A 15,547-nucleotide genomic window follows, 5' to 3' on the forward strand; every position below is an offset into this window, starting at 1 on the left:
GGAGGAGGGGGGGGTGGGGAGGAAGAGGAAGGAGGGGACGGCGCTCGGCTGCCGGGGTCGCCCGCTGGCTTCGTCCGCACCCCCCCCTTCGCTGGCTCGCGCGGCGGCGGCGGCGGCGGCAGCGGCTCGGGGCGGCTGCGGGGCTCGCGTGCCTCACGCGCCGGCGCGGCCGAGGGCGAGTCGCCCGCCGGCTGGAGATAAACAAGGCGGCCGACGAGGCGGCGAGGCGGAGGCGGCGGCCCTGCGCGACAGAGGCGGGCGGCGTTGCCGCGCCGCGCCCCCCGCTGCCGCCGCCGCCGCCCTCGGGCCTCTCGCGCGGGCCTCGCGCCCCGGTGCCCGCGAGCCGCCGCCCGGCCCGGCCCGCTCCGACATGCCCCGCTCTGGCGGCCGGGCTCGCGGAGGACCATGACCGCCGCGGCGAACTGGGTGGCGAACGGGGCGAGCCTGGAGGATTGTCACTCTAACCTCTTCTCGCTGGTGAGTGGCGGGGCGGGGGCCCGGGTGGGGGGCGCGACCTCCCCGCCGCGCAACTTTCTCCTCCCGGAGCCCTGGCGGCGTCCGCGAGCGCGGCGCCCGGCGTGGACGTGCGTGTGGAAGTCGGGGCGCTGCGGACGCCGGGGCGCGCTCGGAGCGCCCACCTCCGTGGCAATCACACCCCCTCCCCTCCCCTTCCCCCTCTTTTTTTTTTTTTTCCTCCTCCTTCCCGAAATGTGGAAGGCTTCTCTGCCTTGTGCAGCCGCCGGCGCGGGTGATCTGCAGGCTCGTCCTCTCTCCTCTCTCCCGATCGGATCGGCCGCTCGCCGGCGTCTGCCTTCTGAATTTTTCTTTCTTCCTCTCTTTCTCCCTTTTTAAAATTCCACAATGACACCTGCGATTTCGCCGGAAAACAGTTGATGGAAGGCGATGGTGTCAGGGAAAAGGACTCTGGCAGCCGGAGCTCGCGCGGTTGTAAACACGGACAGCCGCCCGCCTCTCGGGGCTTACTACGCTGGAGAGCCGGAGAGCCATTGCTCGGAGCCCACGGAAGGTGGAGGAAGCTGCTGCTCCTCGCTCTCCTCCGCTGCCTTTAAAAACTGTTTTCTCTGCCTTAACAAGGAACACACACACACACACACACACACACACACACTCACACTCACACTCACACACACGCGCGCGCGCGCGCGCGGGCGAGCAACAAGCTGGGCGGTTTGATAACATCGCTTTTATCTGCCTTCGCCTCTCCTCTCTCCGGCTCTCGCCTCTGATAATTGACAACTTTTGCTTTGGAAGTGCATCGCCTGCCTTAATCTCGAACCATTTAGGGTGTCAATTGTTCTTCTGGAAGCCTGGCACCGGGCGACGGCGGCTCGATTCATCGAAATTAAAAATGTATGGGGCTCCAGCTACTCTTTCCTGGCGGTGGCAGTGACATTTGGTGGTAAATGCCATCTTTGCTTTTTATTGGGTCGTATTACCTAGCTCTGAAAACATTCGCGTTGTTAAACCCGGCGCTTACGCTGATAATGAGAGTGCATGGTCTTTAAATCCGCGCTTTGTGCCTGAGTTACTGTATGTGGAGCTATGTGCCCGAGAGAGTACGAATTTGTTTAAATATTGAGCAAAGATTTGTAAACAGATGTAAGGCAATTATGTTTCAAGCGTAGAATATAATTGGAAAATTGGTTGAACGGCCTATTGAATTTAGCCTTAAAAACTCAACTTATTTTAACTTGTGTGCCTAATTTTGGTGGTGGGGGGTTTGGAGGGGGTGCTGACTTTTGGAGAGCATGCATTTATTGCAAATTATTTTCTGGAACCCCTGTTGTAGATAGCAGCTTTATTTCCTCTCAGTCCTTGTTTACACTGGATAAATAATTTAGTGTTCAAATTGTAATTAGTTACATTTAATTATGGGTGGCATAGATGCTTTTTCTCCCCTTGGAGACTAGTGGAGAAATAGGAATTGTTGCCAACTTTGGAAGTGTCATTCTGTTTTCATTGCCGATAAAGAAATCAAGCATGATTTTGGCCTACAAGGACAGAGTGACACAGTCCCCCTGCTTTCACTCTTGTAAGCAGGCTGATTACTGATCACCTGGGATTTTATCCAGAGGTTGAGTTTTGAGATTCAGTTAAAAGTTGGGGTTCTTCCTTTTACTACAAACGGTGGCTATTTGCCCTTGATCTTTTGATGTGAGAATAAAACTACTTCTGCCTTTTTCCACCCCCTTCCCTTCCCCTACCTGTCATTTAGCATTAGGTTCATGGACCTTCACAGATCAAGCAAAATGTATTTACTAGGGGGTATTTAAAATTTTTCCCCCTAATTTGGTGACTGGTTGACCACAATGACACTTTTACAGGTAATTAAAATAACCAAGTCAACGCATGTTAGTTCGGGAAAGCTCCCACATTACTATGCATCACGCTGAGTAGCAATGCTGTGTGCATGTGGCTAATTTATGTACAGTGTGTTGTGCAGGCAAATGCAAGCCTGCTGGCTGCACAGCTCAACTCTCTCAGCTTTAGGGAGTGATGGGGTAAAGATGAGATGTTCCAGATTTTTTGTTGAAAATTCTGGATTTTGATTTGGACTGCATTCTGGTTATTTTTCCCCTAACATCTTTAAACCAAAAAGTTGACTTTAAAGTACAATTAACTTTTTGGGTAACTCCTTTGAAATGCAGAAATGGTTAGATTAGTTTAAAAATATAGAATGTTTATATTTCCTAATACTCAGAGGTGGATAAACGCTGTTTAATTTTTAAGAAATGATGTTTGGCCTGCATGTGTGCTTGTGTGAGGATGTTGGATTCTTTGGGATTGGAATTAGAGACCATTGTAAGCTGACACCGTAGGTGATCGGAATTGAACCCAGGTCCTTTGGAGGATCAGCCAGTGCTCTTAACTCCTGAGCCATTTTTCCAGCCCTAAAATTTCTTAGAAAACCAAACCAAAAAAAAGAGATCCATAGAAAACCAAAACCAAGAACAAACTGCCAGTGGTCTTTTTTTCTGATTCTTAATTGAGAATTTTTTTCCTGAGGAGCATATACACACAGCAGCAACCTTTCTTGCTGAAAATACATTGCCTAAAGAACATTGTATAGAATAGTTGAGTCCAAAGGAAAGACAGTTATCATCTTTTCAAGTTATGATCTTGAGTTTTATGTTAGAACATTAGGTACCTAGCATTTTGTATTTTTGAACAGTTTGGCCTGCAGTTTTGTTTCTGAGTGGAGAAGAATGGTCACTTCTAGAACACTCCCCACCCACATGCTCATGTTAGCTTGGATGGAGGTGGAAGCTGGGGCAGAGCCTTGAGGGACCCGTGAGCCACCACTTCCTGAGATCCTGAGGCCATCGCCTGGCTTAGCATAGGCTGACTGAGCAATCAGGCCTCTTAAGATTTTTGTTCCTAGGATTTTACCGAGTTTGTTTTCTGATACTGCTTGGAGTCCTATTTCCTACCCTTTCTTTTCTGTCTTCACCCCCACCCTAACCTGTGAAAGGCCATTGGATGTGTGTGATATGGGTCCTTGTGCTGTTTTCTCACTCTTCCTCTTGTGAGATTTGTAGCCACTGCAGGAAATTCATGCCTGGCTGGGCCTTTGTGACACAGACTTTTCTCATGCTGTCCATCAACTTAAGTGTGCTAAATCTTCATTTTTGGAAAATTTAACAGTGTACCTTGTGGCCCTGCACTCACCCTTGAGGGAAGCACATCATAGTTTCCAGATGCCCTGTGTATCTTTTTGTGTTTCTTTTCAGATAATGTGGAGAAAGTGACTTCATGCCCTTTAGGCTAGACTTAAGTATGCTGGGTACTAAGACTGGAGGGGACACTTCTAAGTTTTAGATGTTTGCTCCCATTCATGTCTGGTTTGCTTAAAATCTCCCTGGCTATAGGTAATTGAGCAGTGCTGTCAAATCCTCACTGAATTAAAACACATGTACACCCATTAGTACTTAACGCCCTACTGAGAACCATTTATTTTGTTTCTGAAGCTTTTAGGGTAATTTGTTGTAGACATAATTTCCTTTTGTCTTATGGGCATTCTCTACCCCCAAGAAAAGGAAGGTGGTTGTAACTGATGAAAACGTGAGCTGCTGGGTATAGAAGCCAGTGGGGAGGAGTGTGGAGTGGAAACAGGGAAGAAGACTTACCAGGGTTTCAGGCAAGTACTGCAGAAAGCCTTTTTTCCCCCAGTTTGCAGTTTTAATATTTAAAATAAGCATACATTTAAAGCATCTTTTTCATGATGGTTCATTTTCTCTAATGAAAATATTTATAATATGCCAATGTGTTTTCTGTTTAGCATTTGTTGTTAGTAGCACATGGTGTTATAGTATTTATATTTTTTAATGGCAATAATTGCTACCCGGTAATGGTTGCCATATTAACCTCCAATTGCTAGTAAATATTTTTAAGTACATAATAGACAGCAATTTAAGGCATAGTGTAGCAGTTTACTGGACCGTTTAAAAGAGCCATTTGTACGTGTGATGAGTTCATAATTTAAAGAGAAATAATATACCTGAGATCCATATGTGCCAAAGGCTTTGCCATGCTCATTGGGAAGCAGGCTGAGCCCATTCCTTTCTCTTTGTGTTCAAGACCGGAAGCATTTGTTGAGAGTGTGACGGCACTCTGGTCGTTTTGTCATGGACATGTTAGACGATTTATATTGAAAAAAAGTCTCGCAAGGTATTTCTTTAAATACCGTTAGCTCATAGTTGTGGCTTATGTTAATTAGTATGGAAAATTGATCTTTTTTGTTCACTAGCTAATTTAGCCTAGTTAATTGTGGGCTAATTGTATTCATCAAACACTTTGAGGATCTATACTCTGAGATGAATAAAGACAGAATTGAGATGGAACTCTGTCTTAGTGTGCGCAGGGATGCTGCAGATGATCTGAATAGTGTTTTTATGAATAGTTAATTTAGCTATCAAAGTTTGATTCAGAGATAGACTAGATATTTGAAGCCTTTGACTTATTTTTCAAGAGAAGATAATAATATTGTTATTTAAGCTACTACAGGTACTGATTTGCATTCCTATGAAAAGGATGATGTGTGTATTTCACCGGAGCTGGCCAATGAGAGAGATTAGATAAAGCTTATGAAAATTAGAATGTGGTGTACGGTAGGTGTGACTGGTGACCTGTGCTTCATAACTCTTCATTAGAAGCACAGAGTAGAGGCTGTCCAGCACTGCCGCCAGTTTGCTTTAAGATGAGCTGAGTTCCTGTCAATGCACTGGATATAGATTGCTTATGGTGTCACGCACCAGGATCTCTGGTTGGTCATTTCAGAGATAATTTTGTTGTTGCAAAGAAATAACATTCAGTGAATTGCTAGGGGAGTTAATCAGATAGTGTAAATTAGACAGCCTGTGGGGATAGCTTCCGCTCCCAACAAAACAAAAAATATAAAACAAGTCAACACACATTTGCCTCGTAGGGCCTGCTTAGAGTTTTAGAATTAGAGACTCAATATTTGTAAGTGTTATCGGAATGTCTGACTTTCCCTTATTGAGTGCTGGATCACCTCCTTCTGATCCGTTCAGATAATTCCCTCTTATGCTATATGCTTTCAGTGTTTATTTGAAAGATTTGAAGGTGTTAGCTTTGTTCTGTTGAGAAAACTGACTTCATTACATAGGGGAAGTGATATTCCATTAATCTTGGTAAATATTAACATAAATGAGGAATTGTAAATTCAGACTCATTTGCATGAATGAAATGCACATGCTTGCCCAGTTTTTTAGTTACAGGTACTTATGTATATCAGCATAGTTTTCTATCTTCGCTTTAGTTGATTAAAAATAATTGTGAAATCATCTTAAAAAGCTGACATCTGCTGCTTTGGGGACTTTGCCTGTGCTCTTGTGCAGTACTGTATGTAAGGCGGCAGTGAGGAGACGGTCCCTTTCAGCTGCTGGAGTGACTGCCACTAGGAAGCCCAGCTTCTCTCAGTGTGCATGTGTTGGTGATGTTTGCTGGACAAGTCTCCTTGAAGCCAACGAAGTATCTTTTAGAGTCTCTTGAATTCTAGTCTAAAAACCGTAAGATGACTGCTTTCTTTCCAGAGGAAAATTGGGAGAAATCAGTTTTCTGAAGGCAAATGTTCTTTCACTGGAGTCTCTCCTGCTCCAGTTTATTGTGTGTTTCTAAATGTTTATTTTCTCATCCTCGGGGAATTGTAGGATATTCTTAAAGCTGTATTTGCATTACTTTACTATAAAGCATCCAGCTTTCTGTATTTTGTGCCGTTTTCAGTGTTGTGAAATCCTAGTGGTGTTAAAGGGGTTTCCTGGTTGATTACACACAATTTCATATTGTGGCTTTAATATGGTACATAAGAAACTTGTAGATCTTTTTTTTTATTCATACATTCATACATTCATACATTCATCCATCCATCCATCCATACATCCATATATCCACCCACCCACCCACCCATCCATCCATCCATCCATCCATCCTCTCCTTGTCGTCCTTCCTCTCCCCTTCCCTTCTCTTCTTTTTGTTAGTTTTGAGACAAGGTTTCATATTGTAGCTTAGGCTGGCCAGGAACTCACTAGGGAACCTTGGTAGGCCTCAAACTCAAGGTAATCCAGTTGCCTGGGCCCCTTTAGAGCCCCTAACTGAATCTTCATTAGAGGTCTTGGCAATGGTAGTTGACCTAAGTTCTACATCCAGAGTCCATACACTAGAAGGAGAAAACTGACTCTCATAAATTGTCCTCTGACATACAGAGATATGTGCATGCATGTATGCAAACTTGCACACATCTTCTGATCACATACAATTGAATAAAGAGTAACCTTTTCTATATTCTTTTGGTTATTCTTAATTTATATAAAGTCACAGCACTAGCCATTAGATATTTGGTCTTAAAATTGAAAAAAAATTGCTTCAATTAAAATAGATAATTGTGAACAAGACTTTTGTAATACTGGTGGAAATGTTTTAAAACAACACTCTAACAGCCTTTTAAACTTTAGGAAGATGATTTGAGATAGGGTTACACTATGTAGCTGGAGCTTGCTTGGGGGCTCTGGCAGGTTTTCTGTCTCTGCCTCTCCTCAGGAGTGCTAGGGCGACAGTTGTCCCTCAGTTCCCAAACTAGGCTTACTCATTTTAAAAATCTGTTTCAGGATCACTTCCTCTCTGAAGCTTTCCGTGATTGCCTCGAGTAGAACTAGTTGCTCAGAGTCTTGATATACCTCTGAGGAGTAGCAGAGGTTTTTTTAGGGCAGTGACCCTGTCACAGTGATCTTGGTTTTCTTCTGCACTTAGGCGTTCATTCCCTGCTGTTAAGCAAGCCCTTCATCCCGGAGGCCCCTCAACCCTTGTTTGGGTTCTGATTGGAAAAATGCTACCATGAAGCTGTGAGCATGGGCTGCTGGCTCATGCCTTTCTTTAATTCTCTCCTTTGGGAGGGGGGTGGGATCTCTGTGAGTTTGAGGCCAGCCTGGTCTATATAGAGTTCCAGGATGGCCAAGGCTAAGTAGAGATACCCTGTTTGAAGTACACGCGCGCACACACACACACACACACACACACATGCACACACACAAATACGCACATAGAGCTGTAACATAACTTAGGTGTTTAGCTCTGTTGTCTGAATTTTGTTAGTGAGGCTGAATGCCCCGTGGCTTGTCAATGTCCTGGATTGTCTAAGCTTGCTGGGCTGTAGTTTTGTAACCCTTTGGGAATTAAGTCTGGGCCTTGACCCAGAGTTCTTTGCTTTTGTTGTACAGGCGATGCAGGTGGCTTTTGCTCAGCCTTTAGTCACAAGGTCACTTTTTATGAGTTCAGTAAAGAGCCCAGTACAATAGGTAGTGAACTGGAATAGAGAAGCTTGAGCTGAATTTAATTTTTTTCTAATAATTAGGAAAATCAGCATTGCTCCCGCCCATGCTGTTCTTGGGTCTTTCCTCACAAGTGAGCTGTGAGAAGAGAGACTTGGAATCCACCTTTGCATGTGGCTTTTCTTCTCACTTGTGGTTTCCCTGTGTATGTTTTAAGTGCTGGAGGATTTTCTACCTGCTCTAAGCTGTAACTAGTGAGACTAGGAATCAAACCCTGGCTCTTACTTGGTAGTTGATGGATTACTTCCTTTGCAGCTCTAGGGTGCCCTTTGACCTTTAATAATAGCAAGTCTGTTAACATTTTGAGATTGTTCTTAGGGGATGTCAAAAATAGTACCTGATAAAAACTATTGTTCTTAACACCAAATCATGTTTAGTCTGCTGTGCCGATGCCCCTGTTTTGTTTTGAAAAGAGAGGAGCTAAGGTCTGCCTACTTTCTGATTTTCATTTAACAATGTGGCAGTGTCTCAGAGCATTCCATTGTCGCTGAAGGAAGGACCCCACAGATCTGTAGTCTTTCTTTTAGGCATGCCAACTGTGAATAGGGCTATAACTTTACCATCAGAACTAGAAATTACCATGCAGGTGTGCTCTATAGTCTAAAATATTAGAAAAGGTTCATTTGTAAGTTTGTCTTAGAAAAAAAAGGCCTTCCTGCCTGGGATTGCTTCAGTGGTAGTGTTGGCTGCCCACTCTCTTGTGCTGCACATAATGAGTGACTCTGTTAGAGAATACTGGCTTTCCTGGTATTCCCTCAGGACTATCCCACAGTAGGATCCAACAGCACTTTCCCCTAGTTTGTTGTCTAGGCCAGCAGAAAGGCAGTCTTGACCCCCTGTGCCTCAGGCAGTGGGATTGTGTGTCTGCAGTAGGGGGCCTGTCCTCCAGGCCCAGGAGAGGGTTGTTGGCTGGAGGATGCTTGGAAGGGGTGGAGAGGCCTTGGTTCTGGACACCAGGAGCAGCAGTTGTGCAGGGAGAGTGTGGGGACCTTCCCTTCATTAACATGTTGAGAGCATTGGCAGCTTCTCTGATGTTATCAGGAGAGAAGATTTGTTTTCTTTACCTTCTAGCTCTTCTGTCCTTAGACCATCTGAGAAACAGGCTTTTTGCTTGCCGTTTTATGTGGTAAAGGAGGACTTCTGAGACCCAAGGAGATGAAAAGGATTTGTGGGTGAGATTGGATGGAATAGCCAATAAACTAATATTTAGAAATGTTAATTTTTTTATGCTGTGTTTGAGAAATTTAGGACATGTATAATTCATTTAGGAATAATGTACATCAGAAAAGATTAAAATCTAGTTTGCACTTACCGAAGGGCTAAGGGTCTGACGCGTGGGGAAAAGACCTGCATGTATGATTTAATTTCTGAGATGCTGTATGTCAGGCCCAGAGGGAGCTGCACGGCTGCGTGAAGCCTTGCTACTGAAAAGACCAGAGGGGAACTTTGTGCTGGCCCTGAGAGGTGTGGAGGGCAGGTGGGGCCTGCTGGGGAGTGAGCAGGGAGTTCCATGGGCTCTGCCACAGCTCCTGAGCTTGCTTGGGAGACCTTGCTGAGGTGGCCTGTAGAAGAACCCTCTGCTTTATGGCCCTGCTTCTTGGCTTCCTTTTAAAACACAGCACAGAAACTTACTGAGGTGGAATTTTCATTAGGTGGAAAATGTGAAGTGTAGGCAGGCCAGTTTAGATTAAGAAATGGTGATGTTAAAATAATCGTGAGCTTTCTAAAATAATCCTGCTCTGAACTTTAAGGAGACAGAGCTGCATTGTGCAAAGCACTAATGACTAAAGTGACAAATATTTCAGAGACTGGACAGACGTGAAGTCTTAAATGAGCAGATGGCACACGAAATGAGAACGGGAGATAATCCAAGACGATATAGGAACTATTAAAAGGATGGATTGAGGAACAGCGATGTGTTAAATGGTATTGGGTTGAATATGTGTTGAAGAGCCTTTCTAGGGCTGCTCTCTTTCACAGGCACATCAGGTTTCTTAAACAGTGTGAGCCGCTGTCCTTCAGATTCTGCACATTTTACATTGGTAGTTTCTGGATGACAATCACTTCTCATGAAGTGACCCTGCTGCTGTGGTCATTTAAGTCGGTGTGTGCGGGTGTGTGCTTTAGGTAGACAGTGAGATTTGGTTTTCTCTGATATGAAAGTAAACAGTGCGGTAATGATGGTTTTTAAGGTATGCATGGGCCTGGAGTGGCAGGTGAGGCTTGTTGTCAGTCTACTCAGTGGTCAGTGACCCTGAGGTGGAGGCTGTGTCCTGGGGAGCTGATGGATGGATGGCTAACCCAGCCTGGGGTTCCTGAGGGAGTGGGAAGAGCAAGCTTCCATGGAAGTTTGTAGATTTAGGAGCCACAGAGACTGGGAAGGCAGAGACATAATCCTCACTGGCCTGGCTGTGAAGGGGCCTCTTAGCGATTAAGGATGGGAGACTGTGAGAAGGCCCTAGTATGGAGGGGGGCAGGGCGGGCAGGCTCCCTGTAACTCCAGTGTGGCAGGTCCAAGGGGTAGATACTGGATTTTATTTTGAACAAACAAAATCTTTAAAAAATATTCTGTCTTGAAATTTCATTTATTTGTGTGGTGGGGGGTGGGGGGAGAGGAGGGCTGCCACAGGTATGTGGAGGACGGGGACAACTGTCACGATTTATTAAGTTGTCACTAAAACTTTTGCACTTCATGTTATAGTGTGGCACATAACAATCTCTCTCTCCCTTTCCTTTCTTCCTCCCTCCCTCCCTCCCTCTTTTCCTTTCTCTTTCTCCCTCTCTTTCTCCCTCTCTTTCTCCCTCTCTCTCCCTCTCTCTCCCTCTCTCTCTGTCTCTCTCTCTCTCTCCCCCTCCCTCTCTCTCCCCCTCCCTCTTCCTCCCTCTCCCCTCCCTTCCCTCCCTCCCTCCCTCCTTCCCTCCTTCCCTCCCTCCCTTCTTTTCTAGACAAGGTTTTACTATGTAGTTTTGGCTGTCCTGGAACTCATTAGGTAGACTAGGCTGGCTTCAAACTCACCAAGATGTACTTGCTTCTGCCTTCTTAGTGCTGGGATTAAAGTTGTGTACCACTTCACTCTGTTTAACAAGAGTTTTCTTTAATAAGTGTCTTGACAACACCTAGGGGAACTTGACTTTGGCATTGGCATGCAGCTGTGGGCATTAGTAGTGAGGGATCCCCGCCATGGACTGGTGAGTTGGAATGAGATGATGGGCTCCTAGGTGTTGTCCTTATGTCTCCGTGTGTGTGTGTGTGTGTGTGTGTGTGTGTGTGTGTGCCTGTGTGCATGCGTGTGTGCCTGTGCATGCACATAGTGAAATCTAGGCCTGCTGGACTTTTTGCTCCTTCAAGCCCTGAGTAAGTGTTGCAGTGGCCTTTGTTCTCAGTGGAGGTGGACGGTAGTTGGCCTGTATGCTGAGTGAAAATGGAGGGCAGACAAGGATCATAAAATACTTCTCAGAAATAAAGGATGTGCTGTACATGGCAGTGCATGGCTTTAATCTTACCACTGGGAGGCAGATGTACAGTGGGTTTCTGTAAGTTCCAGGTCAGCCAGCATGGCATGCTGAGACCCTGTTAAAAACAAAACAACCCCTACCCCCAAACTGAGCATTTCCTCAGCTTAGACAATATAGGTAGTTGTGTGGGCTTATGTATAGTTCTCTTTGAAAGTACTTTTTCTGTCAAAATATGGACTTGAAGTCCTATAAAGATGTGATTTAATCCTAGAATAAAATTTTAGGAAATTTAGTTATATAATAATTACTCTAAACAAGGGTGTGGGTACTTTAAAATATAAAAACCACATTTATCCATTTTGTGTGTGTGCCCGCATATGTGAGTGGGAATGTGAAGAACTGGGAATCAATTCTCTCTTTTACCTTTGTTCAGGAGCTTGAACTTTGGTCCTCAGACTTGGAAGCAAGGGCCTTTACCCACAGAGCCATCTTACTAACCTATGACAGTACCTTAAAAAATCAAATTCACATAGCACCTGAGCAGTTCATCATTTAGAATTATGCCAGAGCACATTTGACAGAACACTAAACAACAAACATATTTATTCTTCTACCCCAAACTGCGGGTTTTTAAATTTTAAGGCATTCAAAACAGTCGAGGTAGCGCCATCTACACAGATTTAGTAGTATCATGTTGCCAGGGCTCAGTTCATGCCTGTGGGGTGACCCAGGTGCTCAGGACACTTGCCACACATACCTGATGACTTGAGTTCCAGCTTCTGGACCCAAAACTTATCTTCTGACCTCTGTGCATGCGTGCATGTGTGTAGGGGGAGAGGAGACAGAGACAGAATGAGATAAGAGATAAACTCAGTTCATTAGTTGTCTATGAAGTGCCTGAGATAGATATTTAAAATATATTTTGTTAGTTTTGGTGCTTTGATGGCGAAACTGGGCTCTGCCACGCTGACAGATGGTACTTTTTGAATCTGACTGTAGAACCCTTTAACATTTAACTACATTGTAGATATGAGCACCCATGTTTTGGACTATGAAAGCTAATAAACTGATGTTTTATTTGATTGGAAATTTGATTTGAAGTGGTTGTGTTTCCTTGTATTCGGAGGATTTTCTAATGACAAGATAAATGGCTTGTGTTGGGTATTTATGTGGTGAGCTCCAGTTACAGTCCACACAGACTGTACAATATGATGGGCATTTGAATTCTAAAGTAACTGAGTTGTGCTGTCAAATTTTCTCACTAGGTAGGTAACTGTACTGGTAAGATCCAAAAGAGCTGACTTGAAATTTTCCAGAAAGCTATAAGCTCTGAATGATAAATGTTAAGGCCTATTTAAAAAATGCCTTAGACTTTAGTATTGGCACTGAGCATAGAAGTGTTTGAAGTCCAGTCAAGGGTTGGTGTTGTGTGCTGCAGCTTTATTGAGCTGTGTGTAAAACAGTGTGAGCTTGGTGATGATACTGTATGGTATTGATGAGTGATTTGTCAGCTGCACATGTGTAAATAGTGTACCTATAACATGTCATTTCTGTACTTTACCAGAAAGAATTCACTTACCTTTATTTAATACCTCCTTCTGATTTGATGGCAGACAGAACTAACAGTTGAGGGTTGGCTCGCAGGGAGGAGCTTAGAGTCTACATTCTGTGTTTTAGAGATACAGCAGCATGGCCAGACTGTTTTAAAGAGAAATTCATAGAGGGTATAATAAAGGAGACATAAAGGTGAGGGAAAGGGCTATCTTAGGGTTTACTGCTGTGAAGAGACACCATGACCACCACAGCTCTTATAAGGACAACATGGAATTGGGCTGGCTTACAGGTTCAGAGGTTTAGTCCATTATCATCAAGGCAGGAGCATGGTAGCATCCGGGCAGGCATGGTGCAGGAGGAGCTGAGGGTTCTACATCTTCACTTGAAGGAAGCTAGGAGAAGACTGGCTTCCAGGTAGCTAGGGCGAGGGTCTTAAAGGCCACACCCACACTTCCTCCAACAAGGCCACACCTCCAGTAGTAGCTGGGCCAAGCTTATTCAAACCATCACAAGGGCTCATTTTTCTTTTTCCTTTTTTATTTTATTTTTAAATTTTTAATTTTTTTTTTTGTGGTGGTGGCTTTGGTGGGTGGCATTAAACCTAGGACCTCACATATGCTACCTAAGCACTCAGAGCTCTGTCCCCAGCTCTTAAAAGGATTCTAGTGTGAGAAAACTACAGGACCGTTGGGAATGAAGAAAGGGAATGAATTAAGTAATATTTCTGGAGGTAGAAGGGACAGGACAAGGTGAGCAGTTTTATAGGGTCAAGTGATGAACAGATTGTGGGGTATGCCATTTGCATTCTTGTGTATTCAAAGAGGGGGAAGGTTGACAGCATCCAGAGCCATTGGAGACTGGTGCTTTGAGACCAGGTGTAGGAAAGTATCTACTGACCTTGCATTCCCAAGCTTTAGAGAACTGAAACAGTCCTTGACAAAACAAGGTGTGTAACATCAGGGTTCACGAGCTGCCTATTCCCAGAAATAGTAAGAATTATGAGGCGAGGGAAAAGAGGGAAGGGAAGGTAGGAGAGAAGGACATTGCTGGATGGGTGGAGTGAGTGAACGGGGCCTTGGGCAGGGACGGTGGCAGTGGTGCAGTGTGGAGGTGTGAGTCAGATTGTTTTGGCAGAGGAAAAATTCAGGAAATTCAGTTATCAGAAATGGGCACAGAGTGGCCCTGTCAGGAAGAAAGGAAATAGGGGACCAAGCTCACAGCCTGGTCCTTTCTCAGCAGGGTATCCAGTCCTCTACTGGGAGCAGGGCTTAGGTCCATCTAACTTTAACCTTGGAGCTGCTGTGGGATGTTTCCTTTTCCTTTCCCCTCATTTCTGAGATAGCTTTTCACTGTGTAGCCCTGCCTGTCCAGGAACCCACTCTACCGACTGTGTAACCTAGAACTCACAGAGATCCGCCTGCCTCTGCATTCTGAGTGCTGGGATTAAAGGCCTGCGTCCCCTCCCTCCACTGTGATGCTTCCTCCAAGCTTTGTGTCCACTAGCTCACTGTTAACTTCAGGGCCAGTTTGGATAGGAGGATGGCATAGCAGGTATTCTCGTATACCTTTGTATATGCTTGAGCTTTGAGGGCTCAGTAGGCAGAGGAGAGGGCATGTTGGTAGTTTACAAGTAGTGTATGTGTATGTGTGTGTGTGTATGTGTGTGTGTGTGTGTGTGTGTGTGTATACACACCTGTTCCTAGCTCTGATTCCTTTGCCTCTTCATGCCTAGCATCTTTGTTCCTTCAGCATAGCACTTGGCTCCTTGATTGGACTAGTTTGTCTGGTTATTTGGAGTGTCATTTTACATGTCAGTTTTGCCTCATGTTTGGGAATTTCACTTCCTACTTCTCTGCTCCCTCCTTCCCTCCTTCTTGCCCCTCTGGCACCTACCTCCTCCTTCCTTTCTCAGCACACTCCTGCCTCTTTGTGCTCTGGAGCCCTCGTGCTACCACTGTGCGGTGACTTGGCAGCCCCGGCCAGTCGCAGTTAAGCACTACAATGTACATATACACTTCAGAAGCGCTTGATGGAATCTCGTGGGGTGGCGGGGCCTCTCCAGTAGTTTTGAGTACACTTACTGGCACAGCGTGTGCTAGCTGCTGTCAATTGGCTACAAATTTCTTCAGCCTTCCCAGGTGGGCAGATATTTCCCTTGGCTACCCCGAAGCCAGAGCTGGCTCCCCTGCAGTTGTCATGGTTCTTTAATTTCTCTCCAAGTGAGGTTGCACTAATGAAATACAAAATATTTTCACGAAATAAAACTTCCAGGAAACTGAACCGATAACAGTGCTGTGCGTCTGAGTCACCGAGTTAGCTGAGGCTTCCCCAGTGCCATGTTCTCGGCAAGTGTATGTTTCTGCTGCACCGAGCCACAGTGCGCAGAACCACGCAGTCTTTATTCTCACCAACACTGTCCATGTGCTTACAGTTTTCATAATTATGATTTTAATGGAAAAGTAATTTCTTTTATAAATTAAATAAAATATCACTTAATTACTCTCAGATTCAAGCAATATGGAAGTGTCTAATATAAACCATGAAGGCCTTCCACTCCCTGAGGAAGATACCACCCAGGATTTTAATTTGTATTATTCCAGATTTCCCTCTAGTTCTTACATACATCTTTGTGTGTCTGTGCACGCAGTCAGGTTGTCTTACTAGATCTCTAA

The 15,547-nt window shown here is 44.9% G+C and overlaps 1 protein-coding gene across 3 annotated transcripts in view; it reads left to right on the plus strand.

Annotated features, from left to right (window-relative positions):
• The first annotated feature begins 287 nt into the window (after window positions 1-287).
• Med13l (mediator complex subunit 13L) overlaps window positions 288-15,547 on the plus strand; it is a 226,670-nt gene continuing 211,410 nt past the window's right edge. The window contains exon 1 of one of the 3 annotated variants that reach the window (XM_031337649.1): window positions 288-477. In XM_031337649.1, the coding sequence (XP_031193509.1) occupies window positions 406-477 (72 nt within the window). In that variant the 5' untranslated portion in view covers window positions 288-405. The remainder of the gene's footprint in view (window positions 478-15,547) is intronic. The other 2 variants (XM_031337650.1, XM_031337648.1) reach the window with 2 other exon arrangements.

The sequence above is a fragment of the Mastomys coucha genome, unplaced genomic scaffold, assembly GCF_008632895.1.
Source record: "Mastomys coucha isolate ucsf_1 unplaced genomic scaffold, UCSF_Mcou_1 pScaffold22, whole genome shotgun sequence".
NCBI lineage: Eukaryota > Metazoa > Chordata > Mammalia > Rodentia > Muridae > Mastomys > Mastomys coucha.